At 38.8% G+C, this 23,228-nt stretch overlaps 1 protein-coding gene across 1 annotated transcript in view; it reads right to left on the bottom strand.

The window, feature by feature from the left end:
* The window catches only part of LOC108761600 (uncharacterized), a 65,082-nt gene extending 43,547 nt beyond the window's left edge, over positions 1–21,535 (bottom strand). The window contains exons 1-5 of the mRNA XM_018508209.1: positions 21,369–21,535; positions 11,716–11,998; positions 6,914–7,140; positions 5,719–6,020; positions 4,233–4,510 (exon numbers count right to left, since the gene is read on the bottom strand). Of these exons, the coding sequence (XP_018363711.1) occupies positions 4,233–4,510; positions 5,719–6,020; positions 6,914–7,140; positions 11,716–11,998; positions 21,369–21,535 (1,257 nt within the window). The remainder of the gene's footprint in view (positions 1–4,232; positions 4,511–5,718; positions 6,021–6,913; positions 7,141–11,715; positions 11,999–21,368) is intronic.
* Between the last annotated feature and the right edge of the window lie 1,693 nt (positions 21,536–23,228).

Here is a 23,228-nt window from a genome sequence, read left to right as displayed (position 1 = left end):
CGTATTTTCTATTCGGTGGAAATATTTCTTTTCTAGACTTTCAATCTTAGTTCTACAAACTCGGTATCGTTCGTTTCAATAATGTGACCTCAGCTGCACGCTTATTTTCAAGATATGGACTCTAAAACTCTTATATTTATCAAGCAAATATATATCTGAGGTGACAGCTGTACGAGCCAAAAGTAGGTAAATTTTTAACGAATCTGTGAAATTTTTTTTCGATTTTCTCATGAAATCCGGTGCAGCTGAGATCCTGTTTGTGCGTACTTTAATTTAAGCAATAATACTTTTGCAATCCGTACATCCAATACAGAGATTTTTCACCGAATGGAAATGTGGTAAAACAGGAGGCTTTAGCATCGCCTTAACCCTCTCACCCTGAATCCTTGTAGTCTATGGACTGTTTTGTACCGCATGACGTATTACTACAAGTTACGTACTCATCACCTTCTCGCAATCGATGATTCGTAATTCTAAATGAGTACAATTACTTTCATTTTTCACGTTTACGTAATACATAATACTCTATATGTCATCGAAAGTTTCACCGAGGTTCCACTGATGATAATAATATTGAAAAATGGAATTGTTGAGACTCATGTAAAACCTCAAATTTAAATCAAAAGTTGAACAAAAGATATTTGCTAATGCAAACGTGTAAATAGACAAATTTTTTTCAAATTAGTTTACGAGTTTATGATTTTATGACTTTTATAATGAGGATAGTATTATTAGATCGATTAATAAGATAAAACTGTTTACGCTATCAACATGTAATTGCCTCCTAAGCAAGTCTATATTTGTATATCTAAAACGTACTATATTTATTATAATTATTACAAGAGAACAGTTCAATCGCTTCCAACTTCTCTCATCATGAAAATAAATAATCAATATACTGAGTATCAATTGAATACGTAGCAAGACTTGCAGTAATAATTACTTTCGTTTTTCCGAGATAGTTTCGCACTGTTGGCTTGAACGAAAGTGAATGCATTAATATAACAGATACGGATAAGGATCACCATCATAATTCTAGCTAATCTATGAAAGGATCACTCGTGCTGTTGATCAGTTCGCAGGAATCCTCCGCGACATTAGAATCTCAGTGCCACGATTCTAAGAGGATTCATCTGCGTCGTAGTACCATATTTGCCGAGCCAAGCATCAAGAGCTCGTAGTCGAATTCAACGTGGTAACTCGATAGATGAATCGAACGGCGCGCACGTGAGATATTCCATGATGTAAATAACGAATACGAGATCGTCGATGTGCAGAGAATATTATGGCTCCACTTTATAAATCTTAAGCGATTTGTTTAGGTTTCACTTTTATACATTTTAATGATTCGATATTGCGTATTCGCGTGATCATTATAGACGCATTCATCGACGGCTGTAAAGAGAAGATCGCAGATCTGTTCGTGTCTGCACGTTAAATCGAACATTTATGATCGAACAAATGCAATAAATTGCTGCATTAATTATCTCGCTAAATTTGTATTTAATTTAATACATTTTACGTGTCTCAAATAGTCCACTCAAATTTATATGTTAATTCAACACAAAATGAATATGATAGAAATTTAACATAAATATCATTTAAGAAGATAAACACAAAAAAGATGATACTAACACAGTTTGTAAATAAACCATGGAAGCATATTCTTTTCAATAAAATTAATATTTATACATTAAATTAACACATATTCATTCGTCTTAGAATTTATATTTTAAAATATATTATTTTTATTTACTTTTTTTTTTATTTCATAAGTTGTGTTATTTTGACACAAAGAAATTTTGAATATAAAGAAATTTAACACAATTTAAATAACAGAATCACATTATGTTAAATTAACAAATATGTTGAAAAATTCAATACAAATATTCAAGATTTGAGTGGACCGTTTCCAATACCGATTCAAAATACTTTTTTTTTACTAAAAAAAATCGATAATACACAGTATCATTAATTCTACGTTCATATATAATATAAAAATGTTTACAAGGCAAACGTTTTTATATACCAACTGTACCGAATTTACGAAAGTCACTTGTGAAGCCATTATCAGAGATTATTCCGCGTACGTGTGTATACTACAACGAGTAAAGAATGATCGGTACCAGGGTTCCTCTCGAACGTTGATTCTCGAGATGTGTAGCGGGGTCCCTGGAGGCACGTCAGTTTCGATTATCCTCGGCTATCGTTAGGCCCCGTTCAGCGCGTGCTCGCTCGCGCGAACGCAGTCGCGGTCCTCGAAACGTCAGACTGTCGGGGCCGTAAATTTTTTCGCGGGCGCCCACCTCTCGTCATGCATATTCATGAATACTCGAATGTAATCGAACGCCGCGCGAGCGAGCCAACGTAGAAGGAGACTGGAGACGTGGAGACGGCGGGGTCCTCGAGCGCTTCGATCAGCCGTCGACTCAATTCAAGAATGACGAGGGCCAACCATGAGAGCGTATATAGATAAGAGCGGCTCAAGGATCACTGCTCCTCTTGGCAAACCATGTCGTGGAATACCGAGGGACGGCCGTGCACTTTATGCGAATCCCGAGACGACACGCACGACATCGATTCTTATCTCGCGAAGGATACCGCGCGCCACGCAAAAAGTACAGTACGAGCGCGACGCAGTGATGCCGTTTCCGAAACGACTTACAGTATCATGACATGATCGAACTTTGGTTTCAAACAACCTTCGATATCGATACCGGATACCGGCGGATCGCTCATTAAATATATCGAGACGTTCGCGCGGTCATCAAGCATCGATGCAAAAATTTATGAAAAGCCCGTTATCCATCTTAATTATCGCGGGATGCTCATTAGGGTACACAAGAGAGTCGCTCTACGGTGAGTCTTCATTTTTCAGTTGCAAAATAACTTCCCAAAGTGAAGTGAGAGGAAATTGCGACTCGTGACATGGATGAGGAACTTTTCTACCGCGATGCTGGAGTCATGGTTCTTGCTCTCTGTCAAGTGTGAGTGAACGATGTGACAGCCGGAGGAATAACTTCTGTCACGAAGCTGGTGAGGAGTGGCGCGGTGTTCGAGAGCTTCGTGACACCGCCGATCCGCGAAGTGGAAGATCGTATCGTGTACGCGCGAGATAAGCGTGTCGGGTTATCTGTAATTAATCAATTTGCGTCTACTAGGCGGCAGCCTGGTAATTACGATTCTCCGTTTTATCGCGAATTATGAAACCATTCATCGCGCGGTTCCCGAGCGCGAGCGAGAACGGGGGGACCATCTGTGGAAAGTAGACCGCGCCCCAGTTCTACGATGAAAGGTCGTTACTGCCGAGCGAAATGCCGCGCTTCTAAGTGAAGAAAAAACGAGGGGAAGCGTTTACACCCAATAGGACGGATCAGTGGATAATTTCAGTGGACACTCGAAAATCCTGACAACCACGCCCGTGACTTCGCGGAAATAGCAAATGTTAAGTGGTCCGTAAAAACTATCATTGCAAGATCTAGTATTTCGCCTCAGAACGAGATAAAGAAAGATCGAAAGAAAGAAAAAGAGACAAGGAGGAGAGAGAAAGAATGGAAAAGAGAAAAAGAGAGAACGAAAAGAAGGAAGGGAGGAGAAAGTATAAATACTACAAACACTAGAGAGGGGTGGAGGATCAACGCTAGCTTCAAGGGGTCATTATAGAACTTTCCTAGCTGGCGCGCCGTCTCTCCCTACTCGCTAATGCCAGACTGTCCGGATTGACTGATGCCAGGTCATTCAAAGCCTTCTAGATCGCTTCGTTGCCTCACTAACGTAGAAGTCGGGAAGATATTGCGCGATTGATGACAGCGTGCACCATTACAGAGTTGGCTTTCAAAAGCCATTAAAAATAGTAGCTACGTCCAACGCAATTCGTGCAACAATCTAACCGAATTGAAACATTTATCAGGTTTTTTCCTTATTTCAATGAATACGCGGATCATCGTATATGGTCATTATAATTTAAAGGAGTTAGCTGTATAGCTCTTTCTATTTTTCCAAGTAAGAATTGTGACAGAACAGAAACATGTTTCGAACAAAACCATCGCAGAAAAGTTTATAGGAAAACATTTGTCTCCAATGACAATCGTTGTGCAATCTCGCGCTTTAATTAAGGCATTAAAATTCGTTTGACGCGCTTGATGCGGCACACGAATAATGACGTAAGTGCATTACCTACTATTTTTCCTCGTGGAAAACCGCATCGCGGTAAAAAAATCTCCTTGACTCACCTGTGCGTACTCAGCGCATATGTCGATTGACGAAACGTAATTAACGACATCCTCGATGGTCCAGCGATTTACGGCTTGCCCATCGCCGCAAGGTATGTGGCCATAGAGAGTCGGACACCTGACCGGCGGAGGTGTGGTTGGTCTCGCGGTAGGTTTTGGCTTGGGGGATACGCTTTCGGATCTCCTTGTTTCCGTCCTTTGTCGCTTACGAGGTGCAAAACCACCAGGACTCGAAAGGTCCAAGGGACTCGTCACCCCCGTGTCTCTTTTGTTCGCGCCTATGTTTCAAAACAAAATAAAATGTTGCTAACGTTGTCTAATCTTCCTCAAAATTGATCAATGATATACCACATAAACATACATATCAATATAACACATAAAATATCTTATAATTCGATTAGATGCACTCAGTATGCACTGATATACATTAAAGCCATTATACACAAACTGATGTAAAAACGTGTATTTAATATAAATATAAAAACGCATTAACCAAGAAATCCTCGATGTATTTTATTATGCTGTTAAGTAAAATATGTTTTATAATTTAAAAAATTTGTATTTCACTTTTGCACAGATTAAATCAGTTTACGACTTTAATATGCAGTACGCACTACGCACTAATGCGTCAAACCAAATTCGCTATTAAAAAGCATGGATTTTTATCTACGAATGCTTTGATCAATCTAGAATTGTTTTTCCTTCATAAGAATAGATTGAATATCAAGGTATCGCTTATATATAAATGTTAAACAATTAAAAATTGAAGAAAACGCATAAAAATTAGTACAATTTGCGATTAAAAAATAATTCTGATTTCTTTTTTCAATCATAAAGTAATGTTGATCTCTAATATATCATTTCCTCTCTATTTAAAAATATAGTACACTTAAGGCTCCTGAGTGGTCACGGCGGCCATGTTGGAATCGTGACGTCAGAAGCGAGGAATGACACGTTAATTTATGCTGCAAACCATTTGTAAATAAAGACAATTTGGATAAATTTAAATGACGAGATTGCTTTAAAATATCTGTAAAAATGGGCAGAAACTGTCCTTTTCTTCCTTAATAGTCAGTAAATGGTCGTAAAAGGTAGATAAAGTGAACCTAATTTCGGACAGAAACACGGGTTTAAACAGTTGTTGAAATGAATGAAATATACGCTTTTATATATTAAATTCCAGGAGAACTATAGTTTCTGCCCATTTTTAGGACTTGCGTAAGTACAAAACACGTCACATTTTCAGCATTAAGCAAATAATAACGAAATGGTATGCAACACAAATTTTGTCGTCAAAACGTCACTTTTCCACGCTTATAAGTTCAGCCATTTATCGTGGCCAGGCACTGTAACACACACACACACAAGCACGAACCTATGCACATGTGCTTTCGGCGCACCGAGAGCACATGTACATGGGCCAGATCGCCGACTGATTTTGAATCGCATGCGACTACTCAGGAGCCTTAATTCCTATGACACTTGCCTTTGAGATATGTTTCCAATTCTGCAGCGCTTTGTGCCGCATTGGCAGTTCGCACCATGTGTAAAAGAGCCTGGGTGGATGACATATCGATCATAGGCGGAAACACAGGACTGCCGAAGAGACTATCCTGCTTTTGCTCTTTCGGATCTTTGTTGGAGAGCGGTGAGGTCGTCGGAACAGTCGATGGTTGCGGAGCCCCTAACGGCGCCATTAGACCAACGAACGGCGTTGCTGCAGCCTTGAAGGCTGGAAACCTCGGGTCTAAACCCGGAGGATAACCGTTTCTTGGTGTGCTAAAGTAACTGAAATAATCAATCGTCTTTGATCATTAACTTTCTATTATAAATATATAAAAATACTTGTCAGTGCTACTATTACAATCGCACGTAAAAACATTTCAAATTTTTCAGATTCAAGAATATTTTTTTCATTTTTCATCAAATATAAAAAATACTTTTCGTGATAAAGATGATATATATGATATAGTAAATTATGAGTTTTCATTTCTTGACATGACTCAATGTCAAACGAGAAAATAGATTCTTCTATTTTCAGATTCAACAGATCTAAATGCTGATTAAATTTAGCAAAGCGCAAATAGACATGTGATAAATTAATGAATCGAACCTTCTTCTTCAAATAGTAAGAATCGCATTGTTAAAATCTATGTTCAATACTTAACTAAGCAATTAAATAATCATTTGATCTGTTTCCAACCATGTGCCAGAAGGTACAAAGTTAAAAATCAACGTACAACGCGACAACCGGTTTCATGCAAGAATACATTAAGTCCCTCGAGTACTCTCTACGTCTTATGAATCTTAATCACACGAATCATCTATTTGCAACCTTCAAGTCTTAATTCTTTTACATCGTCTCGCAGTGTTCGTCAATATATTTGCATGTTATGTTCCAACAAAAAATATTCAAAGACGTTTGCAAAATCTTTCGTTAATCATACGAGACATTAAGACAAATTTTATGACACAGGCTCGATACAACAGTAATGAAGCAGTATTTGCTTGTCAATTTTTAGTTGGCATGTCAATGTATGACTTATTTAAAAAGAAAATCGAAAGTGATGTTAATGTTGTAATGTATGCCTCTCCGTTATGTTAATCTCGCAACCTATTTACAGAGATTATAACTCTACGATGAGTAATCAAAAGTGATCAATAAAATGAGATGGACGTACTCGTTGGGGTTGGCGTTGTTGTACTTGGCGGCGAGACTCCTCATAAAATCACTATAGTTTCGCCCCATCATCTGTTCCATGTGCTTGAGATGATGAGGTGGCGGTGGACCATCAGGTCCTCCCAAGGGCGTAGCATTTGGCGGCGTCCCCGGGTGACTCGATGAAGAAGGCGTTACGCTCCTCGACGACGTCGAGTTATTGTCAGGCGTGAGTCGTTCCGTTTTAACCTGCAAATGATAAGATTGGCTTTCTTTAAACGAGACATTACCACGCGCAACCGGATGCAATAAAAAGGAGCAAAATGCGCAGTGATTAACCGGTAATAAAAAGAATGGAGATATAAACGGAAGTATTAATTAGTAAACGGAAACAACCCGGGTGCGATAGAATTGTGTTTAACGCTATTTCATTTAACGCTAAAAAGGACAGATTAATAATTATTTGCAAATGCAAGCTTTTTTTTATCGAGTACATTCACTTAAAACATTAGATTAATATAAATTATATTATAATTTTAATATTTTTCGCAATAAATTTATTTAAGGTTTTCAGCACATTGTCAATTTAATTTAACTTGTGATATTATTGCAGTAGTTTAATTGCATTAGATAAAGTCCGGAAAAATTTCGGCGTGAAGTTTGAATAACTAAATACAAAAATATGATCTATACACTGAGAAAAAAATGCTGTTGATTCAATTAAAGTCTATATTACGGGCTGTCACTAACATAAGTGATTAATTCATGCATATATTTTATTGATATAAAGGCTTGATTATTGAAATAATAATATATGCCTTTGAGTCAATAAAAATATACATGAATTAATCACTTATGTTAGTGACAGCCCGTAATATAGATTTTAATTGAATCAGCAGCATTTTTTTCTCAATGTATGCATGTACATATATAGGATATAGATAATAATTCACTGGAAATTATTTAGGCAAAAAAGATCTAGCTTTGACCATCATAGGCCTGAATATGATTATACTTAGTGTTTAATTCTCTTGTCGGTCCGAATAAAATCTTATTATTGATAATAATTTTAATATTATTTAAGATATATTTACAAAAACATTTTGTAATATTTCATCATAAAAAAAATATCCCGCTTCAATTAATTTTCTATTCAAACTTTAAATTTTGGAACAGTGTTATGTTCGCGTAGGGTAACTGCGGGTAATACGTCAGTATGAGGAATATATGCCACTGGTTGTGTTTAACAATGATATCGATTAGCAGCGCTTGCGTTAGTGTCACAAAATTATTTACAATTGTGTGTTCAACGTGTTGCATAAGTATCAAGAATTTCCTGGCAACAGTATTGTCTTTATGAGATAAATATTATGATGGCATGGTATATGTGCTTCTTATAACTTTTATAGTGCTTTATGTAAGTTATTATTTAAACATTACACAATATTTAGCTCGATTAACTTGTTAATCTATTAATGTAGGTTAAAATGAAAATATTCAGTATATCGTTGATTCATTTTCTTAACAGCCGTATTGTACAGGCTCATCATAAGGTAAAATGGCGTTTTGAGGCAATATGTCACTACTTTTGTTAGAGTAAAATGCCAGTAGTCATCTTCTCTAATATATAGGTTAGAACGCTATAAACAAACGTTTTGCCATATAATTCCGTTGTGACAGGATATTCGTATTGACAAACGCTTAAATGTTTATTTATTTGCTTCTTGTATTATATTAATTTACTGTTCAATTCAAAATTCTGAATAGAGAGTAGTTTTTTAATCCATTTTTTTTTAATGGAATTGAATTTTCTTGATTACTGGAACTTAGACTACTTGTAACACTATGTAAATATATAAAATAAAGCAAATATTTATTTATACGTTTCATACTTACACATTACATAACTTTTACTTTAAAAAATGGTTCAAAATGTAATTGGATAATATCTAATTGTTGCAATAAATGGATTCACGAGGACTGTTCGTAGAAAGATATATTTATGCTGTTAAAAACGTGTCTCAAAGTTTATTTTTCATGTTGTATAACTTAATCTATCAAAGTTATTACTTATATCCTTACATTGTTTATATTACCTATATTATGTTACAAATGTTTATTTTCATCATAAAAATCATTAATAATGTGTTCTTGCAATAAAAAAAAGAATAAACATTATACTTAGCATTTTTTTGTATGTGGCATATTACCCGCATGATGGCATATTACCCATTTTTTAGCACTTTTGTATTTCTTTATTTTTAATAATAAAAAATAAAAATATTCGATTCCAATCGTATACAAATAATAGATAAAGGATGGAAGAAAAAGATTAGTATGTAATTACTTTAAATTGAACAAATAATTACTCAAAAATCTAATTTCGCTTAAGTGTGGCATATTCACACCCCACTTACCCTATATACTTAGACGACACAAGTAGGATTAATAATTTGAAATTGTTAAGTGTCCTCGCGTAAAGTTGTCAACGGTACGTCTACGGATTACTCATTTTATCTTATCCATGGCAACAATAATTTTACTATCTTTATTACCGGTGTGCTTCATGTTTAAATGCTGAAGGCCACAGAAACAATGCATCTTTAAAGAAAAAAAGAAACGCTTTAGCCTTTCCTCAACATTGTTCTCTGTGTGGAACTAAAAATTGCTATGTTCAAAAAGATGCATTTAGAATATGTGGATAATAATACTAATAAATAATTAATCCAAAAATGGCATAAATGACTATTTTCCATATGATTAGTTACACACGTAGCGAAAATGTTCATTACAAATAATTAAAAATAAGAGAAACAACGCGGGCAACACTGAACAACGAGCTGAGACAGATAATTATCAAGGATAATTATTACTGTTTTTATAATAAGACCAAGTCTATTGTATCACAGATTATCATATCTTTGATTTACTGCCAGCGCGACTATTTAGCACTAATAAACAAGCTTCATTTGTATACACAAAAAAATTGTTCCAGCCTTCGAAGCTTAGTTATCAACGATGGACCACGCCTTCGACTGTGAAGGACGCTTATCGGCAGTTGCTGAGCAATATGTCTCGCTCGGGCGAGATGCGTGGCGGTAGGAAATATCCCGGGTGCATTAATTCCCGGGAACAGATTGCATCTGAGATATGGTAATGAAGGCAACGCGTGGCGTAAGAGTTGACTCCTCTTCGCTCGGCACGGCGAGAGAGCGCGCCGTGACACTAAGAAGAACGAGAGTCGATTGGCGTAGAATAGGGTTCCCGAGAGCGCAGTCCGAAGACCGCGGCAGAGGCTACGGTAAATCTCTTTCTCGCCTCCAGACCTCTTCCTGACAAGGGACCGCTTCAGGCTCAAGGCGCGGGCACGATCCTGTATAGTGTATATATACCTACATTTCGAATGAGTCTCGCTCGGTGCGACCAATACGCGCAACCAGGTCTCGATAGAAAAAATACGCAAAGACATGACAACTGTACGAGCAAGAGAGCCTCGAAATTAAAGCGATCGTTCTCTTTCAATGTAATTAATCATCATTCGATTGTAGTAGCTGCATAAAACATACGTTGTTAAATAAAACAGCAATATAAACCGTTACAAATAAATAATTAATATTAATTTTCATATAAATATTTTGTACACATCTTTTAAACGAAATCTTAGCATTTTTTTCCTTTTAATGGCTGCGCTCAGCTTTGTAAAATTCTTTAATAAGATTGATTTTGTCGTCAGTACCTTACGGGATCCAAATGTATAATAAGGTAGTCATATTTAAAGAATTTTACAACAGTTGCAAAGTTGCTTTTTTTCGCTAAACGCAGCAAATATAAAAAAAAGAGAATATCTCGCAACAAAAAATCATATGCGAGTATAAGATACATGACGGTTTTTCATACTGTAAATTTTTTTCGCATATTCTCCTAATTTTTTTCTAAATAATCTCAAACGAGAAAGATTAATCTTCCTCTATTCATACTTATCGATTCTCTTAATTCGGTTCTAGTGGATTACGGATGCCAAAAGTCATAAGTCATGATAAAGCTTGCCGCATGGGAGATTAATTTCTCGAGTTGCTACTATTCCTCAGAGAATACTATCTTTCCTATTTGTATAGCCTGCGGACCTGAGCTACGAGAAATTCTTGCGCGTCATGAATCGACTGTTCTTTTTACCAATGATGATCAATTTTTTACCATCGCAGCTCTAAGCATCGTTAAGCTATCGTCAAAGACTACTCTTTTTTTTCTTTCTTCTTTTAGTCAAGTCGTTTACAGAAGCGCCCTGCCGGTCGACGGATGTCAGCGGCGGGATGACACTGCGGCTTTCGACGCGGTTGACATAGTTGCTGCATGGTTAGCTTTGAACGGGACTCTCCGTGTACACGTGTCCGGGCTACCGCTCGAACTACAGGAGCGATGGACTCTCTCGTCGAGGATATCTCCCGAGACTAGCGCACGTGTCCCGAAGTGGTACGCGAACGCTCAAACACTCCACTTCACGGAAGAAGTCAAGCGGGTCTCTCTCTCTCAAAAAATTTGTACGACAAATCTCGCGTCCTCGCGGCGACTCGCGTCCTTCTCGTCGAAAGAAAGAAAAAAAAGGGGAAAAAGAATAAATAAAAATTCCGAACGACGTTCAGTCACGCTACGTCAATACAGTAAGGCGAATGTCGTGTTTGCCTACGTACACGTAGAAGTTTTGTGTACCGTGTCAAAATTTAATTCCATCGTGGACTTTTTCAAAAGTGAGTAATCAGAGATGAAAGAGCAAAAGTACGATTCAAAGTATAGATATTAGATGTTTGTAAAAAAGGTGTTACTCACTTGGGTAGTATCGAGACCATTCTGGTTTTGTCGCCTCCTACCACGTGGAGGTCTGGGGGTTGCCGCACCGGACAGATGGGTGCCCTGAGGGCTTCCCCCCCTGGCGTCGATCGCTGTGTTTGCTGCCAGGGTGGCCCCGTCGTTGTTTTCCGTGTACGTACCTAAATCCGCCGCCTCTCCACGGTCGCCACCGCGTGGTCCTGTCCCCGTGGACACGTTCTCGCCCGACACCTCACCTGAAAACGAAACACACACACGAGGGGATATATCAAATTTCGATCCGCTTTTCAAAAGTATTAAGCGCGCGCGAGATCTTCGTCCCTGTATAACACGCTTCTTAGCTCGCTCGGTTTTATCAAGTTATATACGAAAGATTAAACCACGTATTTAACCAAGACATAAGACGCGATTTTAAGAAGCTGTTAAGAGATTTCAAATGACCAGAGCAATGACCCTGGTAGAGCACACTCAACTCCAAATTTGGACTTTTGACGAGAAAATAAATTCGCCATATTTTCAAGCACATTTGTGTCCCCTCAGGATGGCTCGAGTTTCGTAATAATGCGGCGCGGCGGTCCTCGCGTCTTGCGTCGTAAAGCTTTCTGAACATCTCGCCGTGTAAACGGCGTCTTTCGACACAGAGGGATTTTAGAATGAAATACGTTAAGAGAAAGAGGGATAATCGTATAGGACACGATTGCACACGGTGGCGGTGCTAGCCATTCGCACGCGAGATTTACGCTCAATAAATGGCCTCGTCCTGGCGCCATTATCTTCTTGATCAGAGACGCGTATCTACCGACGTAGAGCGAAACGAAAAACAGCGTAAAGGTGCGGAGAACGAAGAGAACCGACGGAAGAATCGAGGAGGTCACTGTCCACTGCGACTACCTAACATATTCAATAAATTCTTGTCATCGTTAAACGCCTGGAATTTTATGGAGGTAGTAACTCGTCTGTACCGCCGAATTTACCGGCCGATACGATCGGCCGCGATTAATGCAGCGATGGTGCCAGCAACGGTGTCAGCAACGGTGCCAGGAAAAAATACGAGAACTTTGTATTTCGTAGCTCTTTTCGCGCGATATTTCGTACATCGGTATTTTCATTGCAACAAATCTTCCTTGCGTGCGATTATAATTTCATGTAGCGTTTCGTTATATCAACAATTGTCCGTAACAAGTATTTCACAGATAATTAAATAATGTTAACCGTTTTCCATAGTAAAGTATAAGAGATTCTCAGTTAATTGATTCGCGCTTGTGTCCGAAGATTTTTGTCCGAAGTATATCCACAATAACGGAGAACAAGGGTGTGTTACTCGTATAAATGTCCTCGTTTTAAAATCGACAGCATCGGAAGTACGCAAACGGATACTGCGACTATTTTTATAATGCGTCAAGTTAGCACCTTCGACAGACTCTCAGCTCGGTCGCTATCTCGGATTATATTCTACAATCCGGTTGTAGAAACGGCTTCACGGCGTCGAGCGGAATACGGATCGAGGGTAGCGATCGTAAAAGCCACTTCTATGACACTCACTGCCAAATGTCTTCATTATTTCGAGTTAAAATATTTACAGCTGCCCATAAAAATTCCATTAGGCACTGTTTGCTAGTAGGAAAACCATCGCCCTCCAAGAGGTGAGGCGTTCGAAGATGCTTTCGACGCACCTCGCCATAAATGACATCCAAATATAGTTATAAAATTGGAAAGTATGCGGGCAACAAACATCGTACGCATCATTCCTTGACGAATTAGTCACTAACAAGAACGATATAACGGTGCATTAGACGACACGTTTGACGAGGTTTTCGGAATATATAACTTAATCAATTTTTAATTAATTTCCATAAACGTCGTTGGCTGAATGATTTGTGGACTGCTAAACATTTTTTATAGTAGCCTATTAATTACACAATAAAACGAAGGAAACGTAAAATACATGTTTCGATGAAAAGTATAACTACAATTTAACTTTATTAAGTTGTTGAAATCATAACGTACCAGAGAAATATAAATCTCGAATTCCTTGAATATAAATTTAATAGGAATAACAAGTATAAGAAGAATATATTGACCATTATTTCAACATTTACCTTTTGACGGATTCTATAATCATCGCGTTCCGCATAACAAGATTTCTTTTTCACATTTTCTCACGATTTTTTTTGCGAGTTGGCGGCGGTAGCGCTTCGATGGCGCCTACGATAAACATCGTAACTTCAGGAACTTCCAAAGCAGGGAGTCATTGTTTAAAGATCGTCCGCGTCTTGTTGTCTAACTTTGGCTTAACGACATTTACATAGTGGTGTAAAAATGATATGCAGCTGCACTCGTGGGATTAGTTAAGATTCGAACTGAAAGATAGAAATATACAGAAGAGTGTCTCTTTAGTTTTACACAATTTTGTCACAAGAAAATACAAATTGGTTATAAAACAATATAATAAGTTAACAACGGAATGAGATTTTCTGTAACAATCTGATAAGGAGACGGCCAAATAGTGTACATACAGATTTAGCCTAACTTTAAATGTTTAATACTTACTCCGCCTCCCACAAATTTATGAACAAGTGGCACGACGCAATATTTAAGTATTTACGAGAAAGGAAAATGGATAAAATTAACGGATTTTGGCCTAAATTACTAAATTTTTTTCTTGCAAGTCAAATATTAATTGAATTATTAAATTTTCAAATGCGAGTTTAAAAGAGAGATTATAAGACATTGTTTTGAAAAGAGCTTAAATTATAATATTTCTTTCATTTTTTTTTTCAGTAATATTGCTAAATATATTGCACTACATTTATCGTTTAAAAATATTACAGCTGGGTAGTTTGCAATAAATAATATTCCCTGAAAAAGTTTGTCAGAAGATTTCGTTGCGTGCAAACGAGGGGTGTTAACAGCAGCGAAATACCTATGGTGAATACTGAGAGCTACGTAAAGTCCGAGTGTGAAATATCGTAACGACGTGTTAAAACGAACTAATGTGCAGCGCACGTATCTCCCACGACACACCCGCTTCGTGAAGCCCGTGCTTCGAGGTTGCATTCGCCAATGCAACGAAAATACGACGCCTGAATCACGACACTTTGACTCAACGACAAAGTGTTAGATCAATTTATAAACTAAAAAAATAACAGGCGAAATTCAAAACTTCTTTTCCCTTCTATTCGTCTCACATCAGTATTTTTAGTTCAACGCGACGTACATTTGGCAGAAAACAGAAAGTATAACGTGGAAAATGTGCGTGGGAAAGAAAGCGATAACAACCCGCTGCCGTGTCGCACAAAAACAGTAGCTCGCTTCTTGATTTCATCCGATATATCGCGTATCTTGAGACACGCGTGTAATTTACCGGTTTTAGTGAAGCTGCCTGGATAACTATTTCGTTCCCGGGCGAGACAGGTTTCCACGAGAAAGAAAGCCATCGGAAGACACCGAGATGGGACACCAGGAACTTATAGTAATAGCGTACAGCATAGTCATAAATTATCCAACGCGACCATGACTAAAATGAATTGACCTTCGAGGTCGCGTACGAAGTGCCGTCGCGTCGGGAATAAAACCGGCGGCCTCTCCGTTGGATCGCTGTTAATTATTCCGGCGTTAAGACTTTAAGAAATTTCACCGAGCTGGGATTTTTTCCACGATCTCGTGGACGAGATTAGAAGCGGACCGGGAAAGTTGCGTAATATATCACGCGATATAGGGATCGATCCAGCATCCATCTCCGGCACAGCGGAAAACGACAATAGGACGCTTCCGCGCGACGCATTGTTCAAAGAATGACCTAAAGATTCATCAGCGCGAGTTCTCATACATGTGAACACGTGTGAATTAACGTATTTAATTGAAAAGTCGAGATACGAACGGAAAAACACTGACGAGCAATAGTATACTAAACTACATTAATAAAATCTAACGGACATTAAATTGTTCTTTGGCGTCTCGACATATTATTGATCAAATATGTAAAAATTGCTATTTGCGAATTTGCGAAGAGCATTACATTACGCTAGGGATGTCAATATCGAGCAAAAATATCGACTATGAATATATTCAGATATTTTAAAACTATTTATATTCATTCCGAATGAATGGACATTATATCGAATATATCGCGCACAGCGAATAGATAAAAAAAATCTCTCAATTTTTTTAAAAATTTACGAACGAAGATCTGTGATATTTGATCATTTGATGTAGGGAAGACTCCGTTTATTTATAGTCCCAATCAATATTATAAACAATAAATGTAACTTCTTCTTTTATGTCTCAATAACTAATCACTAGCCCTTAAGTATTAACTCAAAAATCTAAAATAAAAACAAAAGTTAGGAAATATAATTGGTGGAAAATGTATTTAATAATCATTTTTTTTATAAACTCGACACACCTTACTGAGCGCTCTTGCATCTAATTGGTATGTTTCGTTGGATCTAAAAGTACAGACCAACCAAATGCAAAAGCTCACTGAGCGCTCAGTCAGGCTCAGCGTAGTACCGACCTACCGACTACTGAATGCACTCAAAACTCCTAAAAGTATTCATAAAAATGGAGAGCGAATATGAATAATAAAAAAATATCTAGTCAATATTTTATTAATAATTTTTTATTCGATATTTTTATATTGAGCAGCAAAAAATATCGAATATTCGATATTATCGAATAACGATAAAAATCCCTACATTACGCTCCATTATGCAGATAATATTTCAGAGAGAAAGAATTCAGTACTGCATCCGCTATACTCAAAGTCGATGCTGTTCAACTTTCCCCTTCATGCTCTTTTTTATATATATTACCTACCGTAACAACGATAGATCGAGTTTCACGGGTTTGCGATCGATCCGCTCGAAAGCCGGATGCGGGCGCATACACGGCGTTTCTTCCGCTCGCAGCCTAGCCGGCCTCAGCAAGGCTGGCCCACTACCCACATTCACTTCGCTGCACTCGCGCTCGAGCGAAGCGAGTGGGTCTTCGTGTGTGCATATGCGTGAAGTGTACGTACGCACGTCGTACGGACGCGTACGTCCGCATCCGGGGTCGGCCCGACGCTTAATGAACGATCAAACCCGGTTCTACGCGTCGCACGGCGCGTAGCCCATCATTACGAGCTACTGCAGCGAGGAACCTCGCCGTTCCTTTTTGTCCTCTCCATTTTCATATGCCTGACTTTTCCTCCGTGACCTCGCATAGCGAACTGCTGAATGAAAGATGATTCTATTTTTCCGCCACGTGCGCGAATCATCTCCGGGATCTAGGCAATCCTGCTGAGTCAAGCGAATTCAATAGTACCGCGGGCGATCTCATCTTGTTCGCGAAATGAAAAAACGCTGGAAATTTTCTTTTCTGCCGCTAATGAAATATGTATCGTACATTCAATGGAAACATGTCGTAGCTCTGAATAATTATAATTTTGTAATGAGAATTACAAAATTATAATTATTATAAGTATTTTTAATCTTTGATTAGAGAAACTAGACATTATAATAACATTACCGCGCAATTCACTTCTCCAAAATAAATTAATCATTTATCTCCTTTGACAAAAATTTATGTTCTTTGATAACTAATGGCAAGTATAATAATATAAAATTATTTCAGGAGAAATGATAATCAGTTATATCATTCTGAAAAGCATGCAAAGATCGTAACGTACGTAACATATTATACATTATCGTCATCATTAATTATCACTGGTTTATCGCAACAGTTTATTGTCGCCTAATTTATAGCTCATAATACATAACGATGATTGTAATTGACTTCAACGACCTTTAAAGATTGCAAGTGACAGTTCAAAGAGAGATCAGAATTAATATTGACTATTATTGTCCATTTGCGGGATTAATTTTTCTAAAACGCTGAAAGTTGTGACTAACTAAACCAAGAGTTACATGAGATAATTTCAGTTATATAATAGTCACTTCAAAGCAAGTAACTGTTAATGAAAAACTCTTGGAGCAACCGCAAATACCTTTTCTCCTTCACATAAAGAAATAGATAAAAAAAAGTTATATTACATACATCATGTCCCCCAAAAATGAAATAATTTTCTAAAAATAAAGTAATACATTTATCAGGTAGATCTAGTTGAGAAAATAAAACACACGAGTATATATACGAGACGGAGAAAAATGTACAGTATTATACACTAGAATTCTAGTAAACTTTATGGAATTATCAAGTTCATATAGGGATACGTGCCTACTTATGTAAAATTTTCTTTACATTTCTGGTAAATGAGATTGTCGTATGATAATCATTCTTACTTTATTGACAATAATTTTTTCTTTAGCATTGACAAAATTTACTTTACTGCATAGAAAATATAAAAGTTCTGAGAGTTGTTTGTGCTCGTCAATCTTGAAAATAGTACGATTTACTTTACTGTAAGTATAATTTACTTTACTGAAAGTATAATTTATCGTACTATAAGATAATAGTCACTTGAAATGATCACTTGAAATGATACTATAATCATAACGTATTTTTTATCTTAAATCTCTCCGGTATTTTTACCTACTTTTAGGCAAATAAAATTTCTCAAAAATTCGGTAAAAATAGCCAGAATATTTTTACTAGTCTTGGAAGGTATCCATCTCTAAATTATTGTTCTCTGTGTATCTTTCGTTGTATTAAGACGGTCCTCCATAATTCCTACATACACTACGACAAGGATAATACCTGGCGTCCATGACGACCTTTAAAGGCCGGACCGACGTGCGCGCGCGGCGAAGAGAGCGCGAGAGACCGAGAAGAGGCAGGAAGAGATTACTGTCGCGGCGTTAACACGATCAACGCCGTCAGCAACCACGCGGTCGTTGCTGGATCTCCTCTCGGCCGCTGTAAACCCACCGTAAGTTATGCGCGACCGGGAGGGCCCCCAGTCTTGCGCGCCATTAAAGCGGGTTATGCCCATTTCAAGTGGAAAATCATAAGCACCGCAAATACGCCGTCATTACTGCAGACGCGCTACGAGCTCGCCACTTACTTTGTAATCATGACTAATGCATAATGTAGTAGCGACCGTGCCGCACACGCTTCTCACTCCGTCTATGCACGCGACTCCATGTGTGCACGCGGCGTGCGTACACCTACGCGTACGCGCGTATGCGTACGCCCGCATCGCCGAATGCGATCTCGTCGGCTAGGCAGTTACGCGAGGGTGCCTCTTGGATACCAAGGTGGGCGATGGCACCCTTCGTGAAAAAGCGAAAAGTATTCAGAGGGACAGAACGTGCTTGCCGCGACGCTATCACGCGGAATTGGATCTTGCGGTATGGCATCAACCAAGGACAGAAATGTAATCGTTACGTGACATATGTAAAATTCCAAACGCGACGTTAAGTCGTTTGGCGATGACCGAGGACAACCGACATTGCCAATTCATTACTGAATTTTATTTCTGTACGATACACATATGCGTGTCTTAATTAAACACAAGGAAGAGATTACTGTGAGGTCAGGTGCGTATAAAGTAGCCCCTAAATTATCAATACCTATATTATTGCACAAATATTAGTGATTATCTGAAGGCTATACTGAGCCTGCTAGTTATAAATTGTTTAAAGAAGGCATTAATAATATTGTACAAAAAATAATAATATAATAGAGTATTGAGCATCTAGTGACCGATTAAGAATCGTATAAAAGATAGAAGAATCTCCTACTGTAGTGGTGTAAGAGAGAAAACTTTTCCTCTCGTTCGTCAAGCCTGTCCATCGATAACGGCCGCGGTTTCTAGTGAAACCACGTCTTTGTCCCTTCGATGCGTAACCTTGGTCGTGCAGAGAATGGTCGAAACAGCTGTTTCAAGTGGGAGGCCTCTCGCGAAACACAATGGCGTTCACGTGAGGCGCAAACGTTTATTAGCCGACGCGGCGGGGGGGGGACGAGAGGAGACGTAGCGATTTATAACCAGCAACATAAGTAGCAGCGGCACCAGCAACGGCCGCAAGAGACGGCAATAGCTGGACTCACCATGGCACGGCCCGAAGGTCGCGTGACGTCGATACGATTGCGTCTTATTAGGAGTCACCGCGTGTTCAACTTTACGTAGGAACGCGATGCTTGTGCGCCGACGCATTCCTGCAACTAATTAGCTCCAGTTGTATTTGTCGGGACATTCGCGCGCAGCGCTTCTCTCTGGAGAGAAGATCCATACGCCGCTTTTCAGACTCTTCTTCATCTTCTCTTGTCTAGCTGCGCGTTTTCACTTCTACTACCGCTACATTGTACACTTTAATGTGATTTATAGGTCCATTCCTCTCAGTATCTCGTCATCCTACGCCTTCCTGCCTTCTTTTTCCTTCTACTTTTCCTAGAGGAAATCCGCTCGAAAAATAATGGATATTATTAGATTTACATGAAATAATTTCTTCTTCCGTACATACAGATGGAAATAAAATTTTCATCGCTGCAGCTAATCATCAAATTTATTACAAGTCACAAATTTTACAGCTATAATTAAAATTGGCTACACGGCTGAAGTCTAGGTATCCATACGTTAGAATTGAAATTTGACTACCCCTCTCACACACAAATTCTTGCTGCTGTAACTAATCTTTTTTGTATAAGCATGCCTAAATTATATTTCACGTGGAACAGCGAAAAACGGTGTTTTCTTTAATAACTTCCTGGCAGGGGGGACTAGTATTTATACTATATTATATACGTCATTTCTATTTGTCGGGGCGTGCAAACGCTTATTTCACAAGCAGAAAATTTTCAATACGATTTCCACGGAGAGTCACGTACGCGCACGTATTACGCTGTACCTTTTATCTCCTGTTTTTACGATTCGCCTATACGTTTCCCCCCTTCTTGTCTCCCTTGATGCACGGTGCACGGTCTTTTATGGTCGCTCGTCAAGACATCGCGACGATGGTGACACTGTACGTCCGTCAGGATCGCGCACCTGCAAGGAGGTCAGGTTGCGCGACATTACACTCGGCCGTGAAAGCCTCTATTGAGAGGATGGCAGATGCATATACGCTAGCATTAATTTATATGCGTAGAGCGATATTTCTTCAAACTACCATTTTAATATTCGATAATTTTCAACTTGGATTTATAAACGTAACTTTTTTAACTTTTTCACGTAAACAATTGAAATTTTCATAATTTCCTCACATTTTATATACTATGTACTCGATGATTTGAAAAGGACAGATGTCAATTTATGAGATTGCGACTAATTACTTTAAGGTTAATACCATTAAATTTTATGTTAATAAAAAGTTTCGTTTTACGAGTCATTAAAAAATATCAAGAGTATATAGAGAGAGGACTTGATGCTTCCTCGTAATTCCCTGAACTTCTAGCTGGTTCTCGCGTTCCCTTCGAAGTCAGAGCATCCGACGAGGACCCAGAGGCTTGGGGTACAAGAAGAAGATATTCTTCCTGCGGTTCGCCGCTTGTTCCGCCGGTGGCAACGGGCGAGCGGTGACCTCCGTACCCCACGGGAGCAAGAAAGACAGAAGGACTCGAGAAGAGAGCACACACCGAGAAAGGGGCGAGAGGGACGAGAGAAGAAAGAAGAGAAAGAGAGAAGGAGTAAAGGTGCGTTCCTGCGTGACGTAGCTTTCGCAGGCCATCACGCATATGTTACCCTCCGCGAGGGACACGTACGCGCTTACAATACGATCCGCGGGGTCATTCCACCGAGTCCTCTCGGACACCTCTTCAGCTTCACCGTCACCGCCATCGTCCCCGTTGTTACGAACTTTGTTCCACGTTCCTCATTCGCTATTTTCTCAATTGGCGTCCTCTCGAAAGCCATGTCTTTCCTAAAATGCACCCGCATTTTGCACGTGCGTTCGATTACCATTCGGTTATTTCAAAGGAAAATTTTTCTTTAAATCTCGAAAAATATCGTCCTTTTTTCTTTTACAATTTTATTACAAAAATTGGATATAATTTTCGTCAGACATAAATGAACGATGACATGACGAACCAAATAGAAAGATTTTCATGGGGGGGCTTTGTGAATTTTCTCTTCTCTCTCCAAAAAATAACGTAAATAAACTTTGGAAATAAACCTTTAGTGTAAATGTATGCTGTTTCATACATAAAAAAAATGAAAATATTCTTACATGCAAAGAAAACTGCTTAGTTTTTCTCTTGCAAGGAGAAGAATGCTCACACGATAAATTGAATTTACATGTCCAATAACATGATGCAAATCTTCCATTGCATCGAGTCGTACGTCTTGGCACCGTTTCTCTTCGTAGCTCTCTGTCTTTTTTCTTCCCGGACACGTACGTTTAACAAGAGAGCGAAGCAGGTTGCGGGCGGATGACAAACAAAGAGCACCGTGACCTCGTCGCCTTGTGCGTGAGGTGCGATTAGCGCGAACGACTCTCTCGCGCGTGCGAGCGAGCAAACGAGTGAGCGAGCGAGTCGTCGGGTCGGTCGCGAAAGATGTGGGAGGAAGGCAAAGAGAAGGAAGCACGCGCTGATGAAGGAAGGATAGACGAAGGAAGAAAGAAGTCGGGTACGTAAGCCGACCAAAGGTCGAGTGCTGACCACGAGTCATCTCGGTTGCGACAACTCGCGCTGTTGTTAACTTTTGCGTGTCTCGCTTCGTTGTACAAAATGTAAACGTATCTTTCACGTGAGAATTCGAATTTTTCAAGAAAGATTGTCCAGGAACGTAGAAAGAGTATTGCAAGAATACAAAACGGAAAGATATTAAGACATATATACATATATTTTTTTCTATTATTTTTAATAATCTATATTAATGCCTTGGATTTATTTCTGAGAATCGATTAAAGCCGATACGCCTACAGATATAAACAATTGAGCGAACGTTTTTAAAAGGCAGACAGGACAGGTCGCGCGCAGATGAAACTCAAGACAACTACGTGCGCGATGAGTGATTAGTGTTAGATTATCTCACCTGCGAAGTCACCGAGAAGGTCAGAGCGTGACGATAGAAGAACAAGAAAAGAAGCGATGGACTGGAAGCAGGTACTTTACTCGATCAAAGGTCGAGTCTCGCGTATAACTTGCCGTGGCATCGATAAACGAGTTCCCTATCGCGCTTTCCATTTTCGCTCGTGGAGATGGCATCTCGCCATATGGTGGATGAATGAGGCACATACGGGGAATTAACGTAAGAAGTTATTAACAAATGGATAGGTAACAAATAACAAGGCTATTAAATTCCTATTATTCCGCGTTAAGAAGTGTTTTGTTGATAAGCATATAAGCATATATAGAAAGAAAATACTACGAAGGAGTGGAACCGTAATGAGGCTAAAGGATGAACGGTTAAATGCAATCGAATTGTAGAGGCTACAAAGTCAAAGTTAGCTACACGATGCGACGGAAACCGCAAATCTATAGCGGTGATAATATCGTCTCTATCACGAGCGATTATGATCATTAATTAACGCGCTCTCGCAGCATCATCAGTTTGATTTTTCTTCTCTCGTGTCAGCCGTATATACATGCCGCTAATTGCCACGTGGCGCAGGTGACTGGAAGAACGG

Source organism: Trachymyrmex cornetzi, unplaced genomic scaffold (assembly GCF_001594075.2).
Source record: "Trachymyrmex cornetzi isolate Tcor2-1 unplaced genomic scaffold, Tcor1.1 scaffold257, whole genome shotgun sequence".
Classification (NCBI taxonomy): Eukaryota; Metazoa; Arthropoda; class Insecta; order Hymenoptera; family Formicidae; genus Trachymyrmex; species Trachymyrmex cornetzi.
This window is presented reverse-complemented; position numbering and strand designations above follow the sequence as displayed.